Source organism: Pinus tabuliformis, chromosome X (genome assembly GCF_031772625.1).
Source record: "Pinus tabuliformis cultivar Carrire ecotype Pingquan chromosome X, CPIR1, whole genome shotgun sequence".
Classification (NCBI taxonomy): domain Eukaryota; kingdom Viridiplantae; phylum Streptophyta; class Pinopsida; order Pinales; family Pinaceae; genus Pinus; species Pinus tabuliformis.
The window spans coordinates 438,855,522-438,875,412 of record NC_142308.1 but is presented as its reverse complement, the minus strand read 5'-3'; the positions used below and the strand labels follow the sequence as shown (position 1 = coordinate 438,875,412).

Here is a 19,891-nt window from a genome sequence, read left to right as displayed (position 1 = left end):
CTCACATTGAATCTGGAGATTTTGCACTAGCCCCAGCTCCTGGATGACCCACTATGCAGTCTTTGCGTGAGCCTACGCAGTCACTGCATGGCTTCTGAGTGGAGACTCCCTCTGATTGTGTCACCCTTGCTGCTGCTGTGTCTGTTGCTGAGAAATCGAGATTTCATCTGTCAATCACTCACAGTGATTTCTGCTATACCCCAATAGTTCTGCATCAACCTCCTCTAGTTGTTGCGCTATCCTCCTTGGCACTGCATTGCTTCTCTGATCCTCCACTGTCTTCTTTGAAGTATATTCACTGGAACTGGAAATCACTTCCTTTTGGTACTGCCTCTGATCTTTAGTGCTTGATCACTTGTTTGAATTCCTTAGCTAACCTTGCCCTAGGAATATCAAACTGACTGATCAACCCTCTGATCAAGCCTCCTTATACTTTTCTCGTTGAGACTTCAACGGTCGAGATTAAGTCTCTAATCAACAGCTAAGATTAAAACTTGACTTGATCCGTCTTTTAGAACATTCTCACCCATATTTTGATTAATAATCATTAATATTTTAATTTTCCTAAGTTTAGACTTAGGAACCCAATTAAAAATATTAATTATTTTAATAAAATACAAGTCGGGTGGAATTTCACGAAATGGTTTTTGGGTTCTTTAGAACTCATGTGCCTTACCCTTTCCACCAAATTTCATGGCTAGAGCACATTCGATGCTACCAAAAACTAACGGTCCCTAGCTAAGAGGGAGTTATAACAAGTTCCCAATTACAAAGGAATTTGTACAAGTACCTTGTCAAAGGATACTTGGGAATGTCTTCCTCAATTGAGGGGACGAGATAGACACAACATTCTTGTCTTCACTCGAGAAGAAAGAATGGGAGGATTGGGTAATCATCTGGCATCCGATACTCTTTGAGGATGTGTAGGGCATCTAAGACAAGAGTAGGCAAGAGCACTGATATTCTTTGAGGGTTGGGAACCCAAGATAAGAATAGTCCTAGAAGGTCATACTTAGTGAACCCCTGGGTGGGTATGTACCTTGAGAGACAATGACTAAGGTGTTTGTAAGTCATTGGTCTCGCCCAATGTTTTAAGACTCCGACTCCGACTCTGACTCGGCCGAGGATCGACTCCGACTCCGACTTCGAAACGGTAATGACTCGGCCGGCTCGATTTCAATGACTCGGTCGTTGTAAACAATACATTAAATATTTATTTTTTTTATAAAAAAAACATAATTTAAAATTTTTTAAACATAATTTTAAAGATTTTCATTCATGTTTCCAAACACACAACATTATAATATAGATGGAAGACAACATATGATTAAAGTAGGCTCATGAACCAATCCATTATATCAAAATGGTACCCAATGGCAATACATAGTCAACTGTCATACATGATCAAAGACTCAAAACAAAATACAAATAACCAAGGAGGCTAGAAATGGCCTCTACAACAAAAGTAAACTGTGATGGTGACCAGACTCCAATACTAGTACTACTGGCTAGTAGCTATTGCCAGAGGAGCCAAGATCATCTCGACCAATCTCTGGATCATCATCATCAGAGTCAGACAAGGGGCCCCATGGCTCCTCCTCATCATCATCATCTCCAACTGCAACTGTAGAAGTGGTGCCAGTACCACTAGCAGGCTGTGCAGCAGATGCAAGCTGAGATAGAGTAGATATGCGGCTGCGCTTCTGTCGTGGCTGAGTAGAGGAAGCACCTACAACTGGAGTCCTACTCCTTGCTGGCTGTGAGACTGAGGCTGGTGGATTGGGATCTGCATTCAACTGAACAGGCTGAAGTGGATGTTCAACTTCAAGTTCATCAAGATCCTCATCAAGATCAAACTCTGGTGGACGACTCTCCACTACCCAATCTGATGTTGGATCAATGTCTTCCAACACAATGGGATCTGAATCAGGTCTTTTGTTCAGCGATTGGTTTCGTCTGAGCCGAAGGTTGTATTCGACAAAAACTAGATCATTCAACCGTTTTTGATCCAAACGGTTTCTCTTCTTTGTGTGAATCCTCTCAAAGACAGACCAATTGCGCTCACACCCAGATGCACTGCAAGTTTGACTCAAAATACGAATTGCAAACCTTTGCAATTGAGGGCACTGGCCACCAAAGGCCTCCCACCATTGTGCTGCAAAAAACATAGGAGTGTAATGAATTATGAGTTAGATGAAGGCTGAAGCTCAACAAAATTACAAATTATATCTAACTTTCAAATTATAAATGATTTAACAAACTTTAATAAAAAAATTAAAACTGTAAAACCATTAAGAAATTGAGAATTGAAATTTTTGTTTACTTGGCTCATCTGCTTCTCTTGCAATCTTTGCTAGGTTCTTCCCAAAGGTACCTGTTGCATTGCTGAAGGATGTGACCTGTTGATGTATCTCCAGCTGATCAGACTCCGATGGGATCATGCGTTCAATGCAATCAACCAGTCCATCTCTGACCTCCCCCCTCAAAGCTCCTGACTCCTTAGCTTTATAATGATACAGTGGGTTCAAAAAATACCCAGCTGCATGTATAGGGCGATGGAGTTGATTGTTCCATCTTTCATCAATGATTGCCCAAATGGGCCCATACTTTGCGACTCTATCCTTGTATGCTGTCTTTATTTCCTCCTTTGCTTGATCCATAGCCTCATAAATGAAGCCCATAGCCAACTTTCCCCATCCACCAACCGCAACACCTTAACTAGTGGCTCAGCAAGCTTCACAATCTCTGTTGCCTTTCTCCAAAAAGTTTCTTCATGGAATTTCCTTTTCAATTCTTTGCCTTCTGGTTTGTTAGACCAATTGCTTTGATTCCATTCATCACTGGAAAACATCTTTTGCAAGTTTCTATGTTGGGAAAGCATAGATTGCAATGTCAAAAAATGTGTAGCAAATCTAGTGATGGCAGGCCTAATAATATCCTTGCCTCCAGTGTGTTTCCTCATGAGACTCAAAACCAGTGTGTGATTGTAGATAAATTTTGTTATGCTTTTGGCATTATCTACAGTGTTTCTGACCCAATCTAATTTTCCAATATCCTCAAGACCAGTGTATGATTGTAGATAAATTTTGTTATGCTTTTGGCATTATCTACAGTGTTTCTGACCCAATCTAATTTTCCAATATCCTCAAGCATGAGGTCTATGCAATGTGCAGCGCATGGGGTCCAAAAGATGGTCTTGTGTTTTTCCTCTAACAGTTTACCAGCAAGAACATAGTTAGAGGCATTGTCTGTGATGATTTGAACAACATTAGCCACCCCCACCTCCTCAATAACCTCATCCAATAGCTGAAACAACAAGTGGCCATCTTTTACCTTATCAGATGCATCAACTGATTTTAAAAACATGGTTCCCTGTGGGCAGAAGACAAGAAAGTTTATGATGGTACGGTTTCTTTGATCAGTCCATCCATCTGACATGATGGTACACCTTGTTCTTGCCCATGAGTCCCTGAACTCTTGCAAATACTCATTAATGGATTGAATTTCTTTCTGCAAACGAAACCCCCTTAGCTCTTGCATAGTAGGGCCTTTGAAGCCTTTTCCAGCAGCATGTATGGTATCAAACATAGGCTCATAATATGGTGAACGAGCAGCATTAAAGGGGATATCAGCATCATACCACCATCTAGCTATGTAGTCACAAGCAGTCTCCCTCACTTCTTTCTTCCAATGGTCATCTAAAGTGGGCTGAATTTGACCTTTACTAACTTCAGGACCATGTGCATCAGATGGAGAGGAGGGAGTGAAATAACTTTTGATAGTCACATCACCCTTTGTCAAATTCATTCTACCCTTTCCCTTATCTTGAACAGAACCAAAAGAGGGAGGAACATAACGGAAAGGGTTGGATGCCTCAGTTTGAGGGATAGAGGAAGAACCCTCAAAATCATAGTGGGGGTTGGTAGCCATCATTTTTTGTATCTCCCTCTTCCTCCCAATTTCAGCCTGTATCTCTTTTTGCCTAGCCTTATCTGCTTTAAATTTCTCAAAGCTGGCCAACAAATTCTTTCTAATCTCCCCAATTTCATCAGAGGTACATGCGGTAATTTGGCCTCTAATCCTTGCCAAGTGTTGTTTCAGCCTATTAGTGCCCCCAGGACCTTCTTTAATTTTCCTATGGCAAAATTTGCAATGCATCTGACTATCAACCATTTCAACATATGCCCAAGCAGGATCTTTTGCTCTAGGTGCCATTTTTTGACTAGGAAAACAATCTGAAAACGAAAAAAAAAATATTGATTCAATGTTCATTTATTTGACAAAAAACACTCTCTAAGCTTTCTTGATATGCACCTAAAATTTACTAAGCAAAAACAGATTTATAGAGGTGGAAAAAAATACCTCCAGGCACAAACTGCCTCCTCAAGCTTGCTCCAAGAATCAGCTCCTCAATGCTGCTCCAAATGGCTGCCCAAGAAGCTCCTCACTCTAGCTACAATGCTCCTCCAAGACTCCTCACTGCTGCTCCAAAACAAGCTCAAGAACTGCTCACTAATTCTCAAAGAAGACTCTCACTCAAATGCATAAGACTGCTGTGAGTGAATGAGAGCATTTGGCTGTCTTAAATAGGGTTTGGGAGGGGGAAATGGACCCCAAAAGCATTTAACAAATTACTATTACCCTTTAGAATCCATAAACTGCATTTAACTTTGTAAAAAATTACAAAAAAAGTGAAATTTTTTTAATTGTTACGCTGCCCAGCTGTCCCTACATTGACTCGGTCGAGTCATAACGGACCTGGCCGGGTTGACGAGTCACATATGACTCGGCCGAGTCATGTGACTCGGTCAACCGAACCGGGTAGCTCACTGTTTCATTGCCCAGGCCATCGACTCGGTTCGACTCGGCCGAGTCGGAGTCGATTCGGCCGTTTTGTAAAACAATGTTCTCGCCAACATTGTGCTCTCATCTATTGAGAGATAGAGCTGTGAGTCAAGACCTTGCTGTGGAAAACAATGTTGGTTATTATGATGTTATAACAGATGGATTGCAAATTCGGTTTCTCTTATGTGAATTCTTCAAGACTAAAACATAGCCAAACACCTTGTAATGTTGTATGAATACCTCCCTAGTTGAGAGGGAGTGTTGAAGGAAATGGAACTAGGTTCGGTCTTCATAAATGTACTTTTGATATTTGTACTTATTCAAGAAAAGAAATGTTTTTTTAATATTTTTGTCAATGAGTTTCTTGCTCATTGATGTAGGTCAAGCACATGTTTAAGTGCTTCTAGAAAGTCAAAAGGTCAATGTATTTATGTAAGACCCTTAGAGGGCATGTTACACTATGTATAAAATTGTATAAGGTCAAAGGAATACCTCCAAGCTAAGTGCAAGTCCTCTCCATGCAACAACGTCCTCCAAAAGAAGCTAAACGATGAAAATAATGAAGAAACAGTCAAGTCAGCCTAAAGACATCATGTCAGCCTAAAGGAGGGACAATCCTCTATATATAGAGGTTGTCCACTCCCTCTCAACGTCCAACAAGAAAGCTTTGAAATCAACGAAGGTAGAAGCCGAGGAAAGTGAAGGAAAAGGCAAGTCTAAGGGTCTCCAAGACAAGTGAAGAAAGGAGGAAGAAGATCGAAGTGGAGAGAACTGTTCCTAGGGCAGAATACAGCCACACGTGTGAGATAAAAGAGGTCAAGTATGCAGGTATGATAGCAGTGACAAAGCAATCATGAACTAGTGTTGTTTGGGCTAGAAATTAGGCCTTCAAGGCCTCCCAAGTCAAGCGAAGAAGCCTATCTCTCTAGCGAAGGAAAAAGGACCCTAATTCTCTAGGGTTCCTACTACACATGGCAAACTAGGGTTGTTGTTAAGTTACATCAGTTTGCAGACTTATCTCAGGAAGAATCTCGTTGGATCAAGGGAAGGTTGTCTCCTTAAGCAGAGAACATCTCTAAGAGAAGAAGCATATCTCATCAAGAAGCTCACATAAGCAAGGTCTATCTCTAGACAAGCAACAAAGAAGGAGGACGAAGTGTTGGGGAGCAAAGTGCCGGAAGGAGGAAGTCTATGTGCCGAGGATTAAAGTGCAGAATAGAGGAAGGACTTGACTTGTGCTTGGAGGACATCCTAGTCAAGGGTCTATGGTTTGGCATTGATCAATAAGAAGCTTCAATAAGAGAAACTTACTGAAGGGTTTTTCTCTCTAAGAGAGAGGTTTTCGCCTTGGCAGAGAGCCAACATCTGTGTTCTTGTCTTTATGGTTTTGGTAGCAGTTTGATGAAACACACACACTAATAATAAGAAGAAGATCAAGCTAAGATAATTGTAAAAGTGCTTCACAAATTGTTATCAAGTAGAGAAGAATCCTAATATACATCATTGCCTTTCATTCTTGAACACCGACGACCCTTGTTTGATCATTTCAACATCATTAGGTAGGATTATTTCACACTTACTGAGCTACTTGGTGGGCTTGTCACCAATAGGGTTGTTATTTGCACATTAAAATATTATTAGGGGCTTAATTAGGCTAATTAGACCAATTCAAACTTGTGAGAGGCTCATATAAATTAAAGAGACCTCATTTGTATTTGATCATCACACTTGGGATTTTCGACCTCTCTATTAGAGAATTTTGGTCTGCACTTTGTGGAGTGATTTGGATGATTAAATGCATTTTGATGTATGGAAAATTTTCGCTATCTCTCTTGGAGCTTCTTGTTGGCAAGATTGTGGATGGATATATTCTTCTTTGCCTTGTAAATGCAATACAATACTATATTTATGTTTTAATGGACATCTAATGCATGAAAATATTTTCTTATGGTGAAATAATGTGCCCTAATTAATGTGAATTAGTGGAATCATTGAAACTATTGGAGATTTTTGCATGTGTTACTCATTGGACAAAGAATGAATGAATGTTCCTAGGGGATAATTTGCATTTGCATCCTTGAAACTCCATAATAATTGCCATCGAAGTGTAAAAGTCTAAAGTTGTCGTGTCGCTGCATCCATAGATAGTGAAGTTGCTTTTTTAGGCCTCTTTGAAGAGCGAAGTTTGCCAAGTCAAGATCATTTTGACTCCAATCATCCCAATTGCTAGTCACTGGTCTTAGATCCTTGGTGATCACATTAACTCAATGGAATATCATTCTTTCACCTATTTCTTCCTCTTTTCTTCATCCCTCTAAAGATAAGGACATTTTCTATGGCTTGATGTGAAATTTTAGGGAGGAGGAATTTTGGGATTCTGTTCAGACAAATTTCTTCATTTGTGTCTACTCTAGGCATCCTCCCATTTTGAACGGATTCTGATGGTGGAATTTCAAATAAATTCATGCCCTCTCTTTCACACCAGGTGGGAACCCTTGACACTGCCTTTGACTTGGGGATTTATTGAAGGTTTACACTTTGTAGTTCACCATTCAAAACCTTTTCTCTTAACTATAGTTGACCATTGGATGAGCCTTTACCTCAATGTATCTCTCAACCCTAGGTCTCTTATAGTATTTCTCTGAAGGGGTTTTTCATGGAAAGTCATCCTAGCTTCTCCCAAAGCCCACACTTTGATTGAATCTTTCCATTGAATGAGCCATTCTTGCCTCATTTTGAACCCTAGTATAGACATATTAATCACAAGTGAGAAATATTGGAAGTCTTAGGCACTCATCATTATCGAACATTCATGAGCTCGAGATCTACCCATCCTTCATAGGTCTTTTTTGGAGAGCTTTTCAGCTTCTTGTGAAGCATTTGAATCATGTTAGTTTTTGGTAGCATTAGATGTGCTCTAGCCATGAAAATTGGTGGAGAGCCTAAGGCACATGAGTTCTAAAGAACCCAGAAATCGTTTTGTGAAATTCCATCTAGATTGTATTTTATTAAAATAATTAATATTTTTAATGGGGTTCCTAAGTCTAAACTTAGGAAAATTAAAGTATTAATGGGTATTAATCAAAATATGGGTGAGAATGTTCTAGAGAGTGGACAAGTCAGGTTTTAATCTTAGCTGTTGAGTAGAGACTTAATCTCGGCCGTTGAAGTCTCAACGAGAAAAATATAAGGAGGTTGGGGGTTCATTTAGAAACACACATGGAGAGAACAAATTGATCTGGAGTTAGATTTCTGGGGCTAGGAAGCTGAGAAATTCGAACTAGAGGGGCAGAGAGAATTCAAGAGAAGGAATTTCAGCAGTAGAGGGGCAGAGAGAATTCAAGAGAAGGAATTTCCTGAGAATATAGAGCAGAGAGGTGAAGAGAGCTTGCAGTGGCAGTGCACTCGCTGGGAGGGCTGACGTTGGGCATGTCTGGGCCCATGTAGCCTTGACGCAGAGCCATAAAGGCCAACGCAAAGGGAAAAGTTGCCTGTCATGCAAAAGTCGGAATTGTCGGAATAGTCGAGATAGCTGATGAAGAGGGTATAAGAGGTGACGCAGAGCTTGAAAGGTTGATACAGGGCCTACGCAGGGCCAGCACAAAAGTAGCCGAGGTTAGCCAATCTTGTTGCCGAATCAACCAGAATTTTGCCCAGTGAAGTGAGGTAAAAGTCACTCAGATATTCTGCCAATATTTTTCTTTGTAAAGGATTGCTAGATGAGCATCCTAGATTTGTATTCAAATATTTCTCCTCCATTATAATAAACCCTCAGAACCGCTGCACCGATTTTTCCCGCATTGGGTTTTTCTGGGGACTATTGTGTCCAAAAATAAGTGTGTCTTATGTATCTTGTTCTTTGCTTTGTTTTTTGTTTTATGAGATCAAATATTTAATTAGTGTAGGTTGCATAAGTAATTTGCTTCAGTATTCAGAAGAATAACTTGATAAATTTAAAAATCAAGTAGGTGAAGTAGATTCAGATTTGTTGCAGTAGGGGTTCCTTCAGTGTAGGAATTTCCACAAACCATTAATTGAGCCTCTCATTGCATGGGCCTTGGAAATCATTTTACATCACATCATTGATCCTATCATCCTAAGTGATTTCCTCCATACTGGAACTCCTCCTGTTGGGGAAAATTCGAGAAGAGAAGGGGACATAGGTTGTGGTGACAGTGGGCTTTTGTCCCAAATTGTTGTTGTGCCTTCTAGCTTTAGCTTATTAACTAGGCCTGCTAGTTCGTGCAAGAAGAATGAACACAATCATCATTTTGTTGAGCACTTGTAGGTAAATCGATCTTACCATACATCAAACCATTGTATCTACTCATTTTGTGTTTGGCTCAAATCTCAAAACATTTGATGACACTTGGTTCAGGGGATATACCTTGTTATATTTGATTTGCATGCTATTAGTTACATCCATATCTTTGTTGCATCAATCTCATTACTCATTTAGATTCCTTATCTCAATTGAATCATCCAAACCTTTGAATTGAATCATTGAAGAAGAACCATTAAGAGTTATAGCTTTCAAACCAAGCTATCTCACCACTCATTATGAACAAAATATCTCATGATCCTAGTTTTAGCGTTTTGTGGATGGACCCCTTTTCCTCTACTTGCATTTGTTTGGTTAAAATTTGTCAACTTGCATTCTTTTTATTTATTTATTGACTATTCATACGATATATTGGAGGACATGAAATTTAAATAATATTAATCCATTTTAGCTTTGGATGTATAAATTTCAAAAAGGGATTAAAAAACAACTAGGATGGAAATTTATCAATGTTTAATAGATTTTGACTCTTGAGTTAAGGTGGATTTATGTTGATGTGCTCTCTCTCTCTCTATGTGTGTGTGTGTGTGTGTGCGCACGCACGCGCGCACACACGCTTAGTATCATGCAACTCACTATTAATACCAATTAGAATTGTCTCAAACTCCTTTTCTTTTGATATTTGATATGATTTGTGACTAATTGATTATTACGAAACTTTAAATTTTGTATAATATGTTATACCAAGTCAATTTATATGGGATTGAAAAATAAGATAGATGTTATAATCTCTTCAATATTAGATTGGAAAATATATCTTTTCAATCTATAAATGAAATTTATAATTTTAAAATAATTTAATAAGATAAATATTCTATTTCTCATAAAATATTTAAAATATAATATATAAATTTAACTTATAATCTTAATTTTTTTTATAAGATAAATACTCTGTTTTTGATAAAATTATTTAAAATATAATCTATATATTCAACTTATAATCTTAAAATGGTTTCATTTGATGAAATATTCTATTTTTGATAAGGAACCAACCTAGATCCATCTTAACCTCGGATTTGTCAAGTCTCGAGAGAGATCAAATCTCTTTTCATAGTAAAAGAGGTTTGTATCTCGAGAGATTTGATCCTTGATAGATCCAGGGTTAAGATGGATCTAGGCTGGTATTAATATTATCCTTTTAATATTAATATTAGATGTTTTTTACATGGCATGACAAATAAGATAAGATAATATAATTATATTTATGTCCAACTAATGACCACAAAGTAGGTCAAAGGGATTGTTGAGTACAATGGTGTCCATACAAAGCAGGAGAACCAAATGGTTTCCTATAAAAGATACAATGTATGATGTAAATCAACATTTGGCCCTAGCGAAGAAGATCCAGAAGCTAATAGGTCTCAGGATCAGACCCATCTCTCCTAACATCTGAGGCCGAATGAAGAACACTCAAGAAACTCAACAAAAATAATATTTTCAAATATTACAACTTTGATGTGGAAATATTTATGTCATTAAAGATTTTAATATATTCATAGGATATGGGTTTTCTTTTTAAAGATTAATTTTACAAATATTTAATTAAAAAAAAATATGGAAAGATTTTGGAGCAAGATTTTTGATTATTTGTGTTAATTTTATTGTAGTTTTTATTTTTATTTTATCTATATGGTTATTTTTATTTTTGTTTTGGACCAACATTAATTTTAATTTTAATTTTAATTTTTATTATTATTTTATTGGAGACCTAACATACACATTGTGGCTCTACAATGCTCTTCTCCGCACAATAAAAAAAAGATACTATCATTATAACCAAGAAGCTCATGCATTTTGCTAAAATGGATCAATGTATCTTAGTCCATGCAAACTATATCTAACCATATTTTAGTGGAAACTTTTGAATCTATATCTGTATTTTCTTGGAAAAGTGCACATTGAAGTTGGGTCTTGTTAACAAAGATGCAAATTAATGTATGCGTTTGTTGTTCAAATATAGATACCTATGACTCCGGTGACATCAATAATTGATGGTCTGAAGAGGCTTTATCGAGAGAAATTGAAGCCATTGGAAGTCACTTATAGATACGATGATTTTGGCTCACCTACAATGGTATGGGATGTTTGGACTTTCGAATAGCGTCCCTCATGGATTTCTTTTAGTGTAATGTTGAATTTTTAGTCCATACCCAATACGCATTCTAATTACGTAGATTGATTATTTACCAAGCAATTTATATTGTCGTTCATGTATAGGAGAGTATGCGCTAAATTAGTTATGATTGTCGTATTTGTAATATAAAGGGATAGAGTTGTTATTTAAGTAGTTTTGTATATAGAGATAACTGATACAATGGCAAGTTAATTAAACTCTTTATTTTGTTGTTCAAGACGGATAGTGACTTCGATGCAAAACCGATGGTCATGCTGTTGGGTCAATATTCTACAGGGAAGACTACGTTCATCAAGCATTTACTAGGAACTAGTTATCCAGGTAAGGGTCATGAGCTGTTTCTTTGGAAGGTGTAAATTCATAATATAAATATGCTTTTAATGAGCTATTCTTTTATGTTGATTTTGCTAGGTTCTCATGTTGGACCAGAACCTACTACAGATCGCTTTATTGTTGTCATGGTAGGTTATTTATTCCTTCACGTTGTTTATGTCTACACAATAAGTGTGGAACTTATTACTTTATTTGCCTAATTTTAAAGCTTTTTATCAAATCTCTGATCGAACATTCCAATGCTTGTTGCTTATGTCTTAACATTCTTATATGGACGTACCTCTAATGTTATCAATTTTATGTATTTGTAATTATTTTAATACTAGTGGATTTGGATTCCTAAGCCCCTGTCGTTTCTTGCCATGGCTTATGGATATGGCAACAGGGAACGAGTTTTCGAATAAGATTAGAGCCTGTTCAACCCAAATTTTAAAGGACAACATGGTATAGGACATAAGTGATGCAATTAGGACATGGTTTTCTGATTTCACCTCAATAACATGGCAACCTAATAACCCCTTTGACCCAATTTTTAAGCGACAACATCGAACATAATTGATGCAATGGGGACATGGTGTTTTGAATTCATCTCACTAATGTGTAACTTATAATTTTATGGTCTCTGTGATGGTGATATAGAGATAATGTTAACACAATAAAGCATCGAAAATGAAGATTTTCACAGTTGGAGATCATGTTGTAGATTTTTTGGAAATAACTGTATAGTTTTTACGAAATGACTAACATTTTGGGTGGATGCTCCACCCATCATCAGGGACAGAAAGGCTTCTATGAAAATTTAACCATTTTTCTTGATTCTCTTTACCTAGCTGTAAACCCTTCATTCCTCTTAACTTGATCCTGCACTCTCATTTTTTCATAGAAAGCTTTACGTGTCTCTGATGATGGGTGGAACATCCACCGAGATGTCGGTTATTTTGTAAAAATTTCCCAGTTGTTTTCAGAAAAAATTTACAACACAATAGAGCATGCCAAACCATGTCAAAACTTATCCTTTATGCCAAAACTTTATAATGCATGTTTAACTTATCACCCTTTTGTCTCATCATCTTTTAACATGTAATATTCATTCTCTTGGTTGTACCTTTTGTGAATGTTCTTACGTTATAGGGTAGTTCCATCGAATATATCTATATATATATATATATATATATATATATAAAAGATTTTGCGTTGACTAAATATTATGGTAGAGTTTGCAACAAAATTACATCAAAGTTTGATCTAAATTTTTTAAAGCAAAATTAAAAACAATGGCTAACTTCTCGCATATATTTGTATTTATTTAGTTTAGTAAGCAAAACATCTCAATATATCTCAGTGGTGTAGATTTTACAAAAGAAATCTACAAGCATTAATTTGTAAATGTAGAAACTTAACAAAAGGCATAAAGTTTGGCTGCTTTTTCCAATTTTGTTTTTGCTAGATCTAATTCCTACTTGACGATCATAAGTCTGGATATGTACTGGTATCAATTGGTCTCTTGGTGCCCTTTTCTGAAGGTAGTACCCTAAAAATGGTCGTGATCCTCTGTGTGGGGTCTAGTCTAATGGGAGGCTGAAGAATATGCACTCGGAACCTGAGAGCCTCCTGCATATATAGGGCCAAACATCTCTAATCGGGATACTTGAAAAAGTCGGCGAGGGTCCAAGAATCTCTGAACAAGCAATGAAACCTTCCTCTGATCTTGTAGTAGACAGGGCATCCAAAAATGAAGTGCACCTCGGTCTCCACTTCCTCTAAACGACATACTTGGCAGATTCTGTCTGGTTTATCAACTTGGTGGTCCGTATCTACCCAAAGTTTATGAGAGCCTACTCTGAATTGGCCTAGAGGAATGCGAAGAGCATGCATCCAGTGGTGAAATGTATACTAGGGTCGAACAATGAGCTTATCTCTCAACTCCAAGAAGTGCTAAGCGTAGAAGGCCATCTTTGGGCACCACCCTCCTGTAGGATTGACCTAGTTGACCTAGATGAATTGGCTGTAGATGTCCTCCTTGATGATCTTGTTTAGTTCTTTCCTAGTAGGTAAAAGGTGACCAAGAGCATCTAAGGAATATTGGAAAGGAGGGAGATGATCCAATTGAATGCCCACTGAATCTAAGAGATTTGAAACTCTTGTAGACGAACATCTAGCCCAGCCCGAGGGAGTAGAACGAGCAATAGTCTCAGAAGAGCGATATGCCAAGTAAGGATATCGGTCCCTACTCTTTATCGAGTCTGCAAAGCCTCGGATACTATGCGAGAATGAAACCAATTTGAAGACTGTCTTAAGCCGAAAGGGATGAGCTCCAAACTCTGCAAGGATGATGTGTTGTGGTACTGTTTGTTTGCATCTAATGATGCGCAAAGAAGAAGAATCTAGACTCTCTCAGTTGAAGCGCAATCTGACTCAAGTAATGACTGTCCCCAAATCTCCAAGTCATACAGAATAGTGGGACAGATCAAGGTGTCCATGAGGATCATCATAATCTGAAGCGGGGACCTGAGAATTGCACCTCCAAGGAAGTATACGTGTTGGTGATCTCAATCTCCTCCTCTTTGAATAAGGAGTAAAGGTTCGAGGTTTTCTTCACCCCATTGAAGATCATAACCTTGGTTTTACCCCGGTTGACTGTCAACAGTTGAAGATCACAAAACAGAGGTAAGGCATCCAACTGTCTCTGTGATCCTTCTAGGGATGAGGAGAGGAGGACCACGTTGTCAAGAAAGAGTAGAATAGATATCAGAACTTGGTGAAGAAGGTAACGATTAGTGTCCTGGATATGCTCGTGTAGAAATGCCTCCAACTCATCAATATAGATCCCAAACAGAGTAGGGGACAATGGGCAACCCTGTTTAACCCTAATAGTGGTTCAGATGAAATTAGACATCCCATGAGCCGCACAAAGACGACCAAGGACGAACTCATATAGGTGCATAATAGTTGTTAATAGGGTCACAAAGATGCCAATATCTCCGAGTCTCTCGAGTAAGGCTTCCCTCGGAACAAAGTCAAAAGCTTTCCGAAAATCTACGAAACAACAATAGACTTTCGAAAAGTGGTGTTGTGCCTCCTCAATCACGGTGTGAAGGGTGAAGATGTGGTCAATGGTTTGATGAGCAGGTTGAAAACTTGCTTATCCCCTTGCTCTGAGCTGTCTCTGCTCAAGGTCACTGGAGAGTTTCCTATGTAGAACAATAACATACAATTTTGAGAACGTGTGGCCCACCATGACCATTTTGTAGTTATTGGGATTTGAGCTGGAACCTGATTTGTGGATCGGATGGATGATCTGGTGTGACCATGTCGGTGGAAGACCTTCACGAACTACATGGTTGAAGAGATCAACCAAGTAACTAACCAAAGCACAGAAACCATGCTTAAAGAACTTTGCTTGGTAGCCTTCCTCATTGGTTGATTTGCTGTTTTTCATCACCTAAATGGCCTGTATAATATCTTTGTCTGAGAATAGGTAATAGAAAGAGGGTGGAGAGGTAACATGAATTTGGGCCTGCTTGGGAATATCATAAAGGTTGGGAGTGTGAGAGAATACAGATGTAGGGTCAAGGTTAGGTGGAAGAGGGGAGCGTCGGGGAAGGATGGTATGCCATAATCGTTTAGGGGACTGGGCAAGGAGAGCATAAAATTCTCGTCTTCTATGAGAGACAAAGAGTCGTTTCTTGCGATGGAGGAGACGACGATAAGAAGCTTTGAGGTTGGAGTAGAAGGGTTGAGAGTGGGTGAAAGCATATCAAAGTTCTCGATGCAGAGTCTTGCATTCGTCATCGTACCATTTTTCATGGGGAAAGATCCAAATTTAGGGGAGATGGAAGTGAAACGAGTGGAGTGGGGGAAGGGTTTGAGTGTTGGTTCCCAAATGGCAGATGAAAGACAAGTGTATTTAGTGGACGCAAAGTCAAGCAAGCAAACCTGGGTCTTCGATGGGAGCATCTTGTGTAGAGTAGAGGACAAGATGCCAGGGTTGCCTTCGTCAAATTGAAAGGTGGTTTGGGAAGGGGAGGGTCAAACCGGAGAGAGAAGGAAAATAATGCATGATCAACAAGGGGGATGGGGGAGATCGAGAAATGGTGATTAAAAGGGAGCAAGTTCTGGCTAGCGAGGACATAATCAACTACACTCGCACCCTCGCCATATGGCCGACATGTGAAAAAGCGGGAGTCTGGGAAACAGGGGAGACCATTTAGAATCAACAACTCTTGGGATTCCCCCAATTGCAATAGATGCTTACCATACACTATAGTGGGCCCCAAAGCATCATTTGACATTTGGTGAAGCCCTACTGAATTTGGATCTATCCCCTAGGTACAAAACACATCCTCTGATTGATCGTGGAGAGGGATTTGGAATTCTCTAGTATGAGCATTGAAGTCACCTAGGAGGATGACTTCCCCACTAGTAGAGTACTGGGTGATGCAGTGTACAAGTATATAAAGGGGTCCCCATTTGAGCCATTATGGATGGAAAATGGTGAAGAGGCTGGGGGAAAGTAACAAATTGCAATGTAGATGTCCCTCAGAGTAGAGACTTCGACACTAATCTGAATCCACATAAACATGACAAACTCATCCACGGCTACCAAAGATATCCTATTGTGGAATGAGTCACTAGCCAAACAAACAATTGCACCTGATCCTTTGACCTCTCTCGAGCTCTTCGTCTCTTGCCTACAAACTGAGAACCAACGGTAACCTACAATATTTGGTTATAACTTGTCTTGTTGCGTGGATCCGTAGATTTAAAACCCTTTCTTTTGTCTCTATCTTTTCCTCAGCAGTAAAATTCATCAAAGGATTTAGAGAAAACCCATCTACCGCCATATTGGTATCAGAGTGGCTGTCAAGGTGAAAATGCAAATTTTGCAGTTTAAAGCAGCTTGGGACCACCACGCTGTTCTCTTCTGTGTTAAATAAGAACGAGAATTAGTAGATACTGTTGTGTTTGCTATGATGTCCCCGCACTGAGGCCTGCCTGCTATGCTGTCAACACATTGAACTTGTCTTTGCCCTGAATTTGATCCTGAATTTGGTGGGCAGCTTCCCTCAAACACTTCATGTGCATCCTCCACATACCACAGTATGGCGCTCTTTTTGATGATTTTGACTTCGCTCTGCTATACTGTTTGCCCACTTATCTGCGGGTTGATCTCGAGTGTTGGAGTTGTGATTGTAGTGTTGTTAGAGAATGTTCCGAAGATAAACAGAGTTGGAAATACGTGACAGAGTGCGGCCAAATTGTTGCAAGTGTTACTAGAAAAATACATCTAGTATGAAATTTTGCTATATCTCGTTGTTAGATTTTCCAATGCCAATATTTAGGAAGAGCACCATTTTTCTAGATTCCTTGCCCATCCAATACACCCCCATGTCATAATAAGACTGTCTAGCAGGCACCGACCTTTAATAAATGTTGTTTGTGCATGTCGGACTATCGTTGCAGCCATAGATTTAATCATGTTGGCTAGGGTTATAGCTAACAATGAGCATCTCGTAGCAGACATCAAGGAAGGTGATCATTGTCCAACCTCCTAGCACATCCCCTTTTGTCCCTTTAGCAACTAGCTTAATTAGGCTTGCATTAACATGTTCTTCCATATGTTTCACTTTCATTGCTTCTTGGCACATCCATGGAAGATCATCACTAATTACAGACCGTTGTTTCTTATAAAATTGGAATTGGAGCCCATTCAAGCTTTTGGCATTTGCCCTTGGCCATATCTTATAAGGCCTTGAACAAATCCTTGTATAATGGCTGAAATAGGTAGTATTGCTCAAATCTGAACAATTTAGGAGTCACGCTTAACGATTTTCTTGGTTTCATTTCAAGTAGCATCACATGCTTTCCGATCGTCCTAAACTAAAGATTCCTTGGAAGTGGTTTTAGAATATTTCTTTTATTTTGTCCCCATTCTCTTTTTGAGTTTTGTTTGGGGAGTTTAAGAAGCATGATTTTTCCAAATGTCTTCCTTCACTTAACTATTTAAAATACATCTTTGTGGAAGCTTGTCCATACTTGCCCTTGTTTTTAGTTTGTTTGCATCGATAGTATTTTTGTGATTCAAGAATTGAGGTTTTTTTGGGAAATAAACTGAACTGAGGGATTTTGTAATGTTCCAAACTTAAATAACAGTGATATGCAAAACAAAATCGATTTGTGACACAAGAAATAAAAACAATAAACAAATGCTTATTAAAACTCCAAAAGTGAGAACTAGCTGAGCCATTTTATTAATGAAATGGAGCAAGTACAATAATATGGAGAAATGCACCTGGGCTTGCCTCAATGGCAAGCTTGACAGGACCCAGGTGATAAAACAATAATCTCGAAGCTGGAAATGATTGCTCCTCTAATGCTCTGCATTATCCCTAAAAACTGCACTGCTGACTGGAAATGATTGCTCCTCTAATGCTCTGCGTTATCCCTAGAAATTGCATTGTTGGCTGGAAAGGAATTGCAAGAAACCCAGTCTCTGGTGCTCAGAAAATGCTGAAACTTTATATCCGGGATCCTTGTCAAATATCCAAAAAAACCCAGAAAGCGTTTGGGCTGAATCCAACCTCCCAAATTCTTCCTCCAATATGCCTTACGCAAACCCCAACAATTCTGCAATGTATGTTGCAAAGATATGGCTGAAAACCCCACCTCCTGTGCTCAAAAAATTATGAAATTTTATATTTGGGATCTTTGTTGAAAACCCAAAAATGGTTTGGCTGGATTTTGCACTTTCAAAATCGACCTTCATTATGCCCCACGCCCTCCAAGCTGTTCCAGAAAATCGCTTTCAATAGACCCCAACGAAATCCTCCTCCAATCTCATGAAAATGCAACAATCACTTCTCCAAATATTTCCCTTAACCTTGACGGTAAAGTTCAGCCTCAAAGATTGACTCTCTACCCTCCACATGAACCCCTAGTGCTTCCTCTGTGCTGGCCCAGGAAGTGCGAAAGTCACCTTGTGAAGTAGCACACTCCTCCAACTCTAAAACTTCTCCCAAATGCCAACAATCCTCCTATGCCTCCTCTCCGAAAAATCCTTCACCCAAACTCCCCTGCAAGAAGCCACAAGCAAACTCAGCCTCCTCTTTGTGTTCTCCAGTAATACACACCATCTGGAGATGGATGCAATCGCTGGGAATCACACTGAGATCCTCCTCTTGAAGAATGAAAGAAAACCTTCCTAGGGTGGCACTCAAAGTCCTTTGAAGAAAGGGTGAGCTCTTCGCTTGAAGAACTCGTGCTGAATAGCAAGTGACTCGGCTAAGCAACTCGAGCGACCAAAGAGAAATTGATATTACCAAAAAGATGAATCAAAATGAGGAGAGTTTCCTTATATAGATTTTGTGGAGTGCTTTTCCCTCCAATTTTACCTCCATCGTGGGCCCTCACCTAACCACCTCCATGCAAACTGAACTAGGGAGTGCGTATTTCCCTAGTGTGGATGGTCCCCGTGTGTAATTTAACCACAACAAAATATCTTCTCCCAAGTCTGATCTCCTAATAAAAATCAAATGGGCCCCACTATCTCCAAAATTGGCCCCTAAAATGCAATAATTATTCTTGTTTCAAATTAATTTAGGAAGGGAGATGACAAATTTGGAGATTTATAATATTTGGGCTTGTCGTCAAATTACGGATAAGCAAATATTTTTGTGAATTGTAATTACAATTCCTTTGGATATACAAGTGCTCACAAATCCATCAATCTTAAGATCCCCATCGGCTAGTGGATGCCTAGCCATTCCTTGTGTGGGTCAAGTGATATCTTGGTGGTCCCTAGCATAGGGGATGTTCCTTTCAAGTTTTCTATAGTTGATAGCTTGGCAATGTCCCTGAATTGTCCCTCTTGTTTCGGGGACTCTGCATAATTTCCAAACTTGACGCCTTATCACTAGGATACAGGGGATACAAAGGACATGCCCTTGTGGTCATTGGTGGAATCTAGATATGCGACGTGTTTGGGATTGCGGTCTACTTGCAATAGGGAGTTGTGATCTTAATGATTGTGATTTTATACATCTAGGGACCTTGCAACATTTATATTGCATTCCTCTTGACATAATGCAAATTGGGCTTGCGACCCTTGAGTAACTGCTAGAGCATCATACTGGGGCATCAGTATACTTAATGTTTTCATTTGTGATAACTCGATTTGGTTTTTGTGTCCTTGCGGAGTCAATTTCAGAGATCTGACTCAGATCATCCATCCCGTTTTA

At 39.0% G+C, this 19,891-nt stretch overlaps 1 protein-coding gene across 2 annotated transcripts in view; it reads left to right on the top strand.

Moving 5' to 3' along the window:
- LOC149140454 (EH domain-containing protein 1-like) overlaps nucleotides 1–19,891 on the top strand; it is a 58,239-nt gene that overhangs the window by 34,880 nt on the left and 3,468 nt on the right. For both annotated transcript variants that reach the window (XM_089447107.1, XM_089447108.1), the window contains exons 8-10: nucleotides 11,148–11,261; nucleotides 11,540–11,642; nucleotides 11,733–11,782. In XM_089447107.1, the coding sequence (XP_089303233.1) occupies nucleotides 11,148–11,261; nucleotides 11,540–11,642; nucleotides 11,733–11,782 (267 nt within the window). The remainder of the gene's footprint in view (nucleotides 1–11,147; nucleotides 11,262–11,539; nucleotides 11,643–11,732; nucleotides 11,783–19,891) is intronic.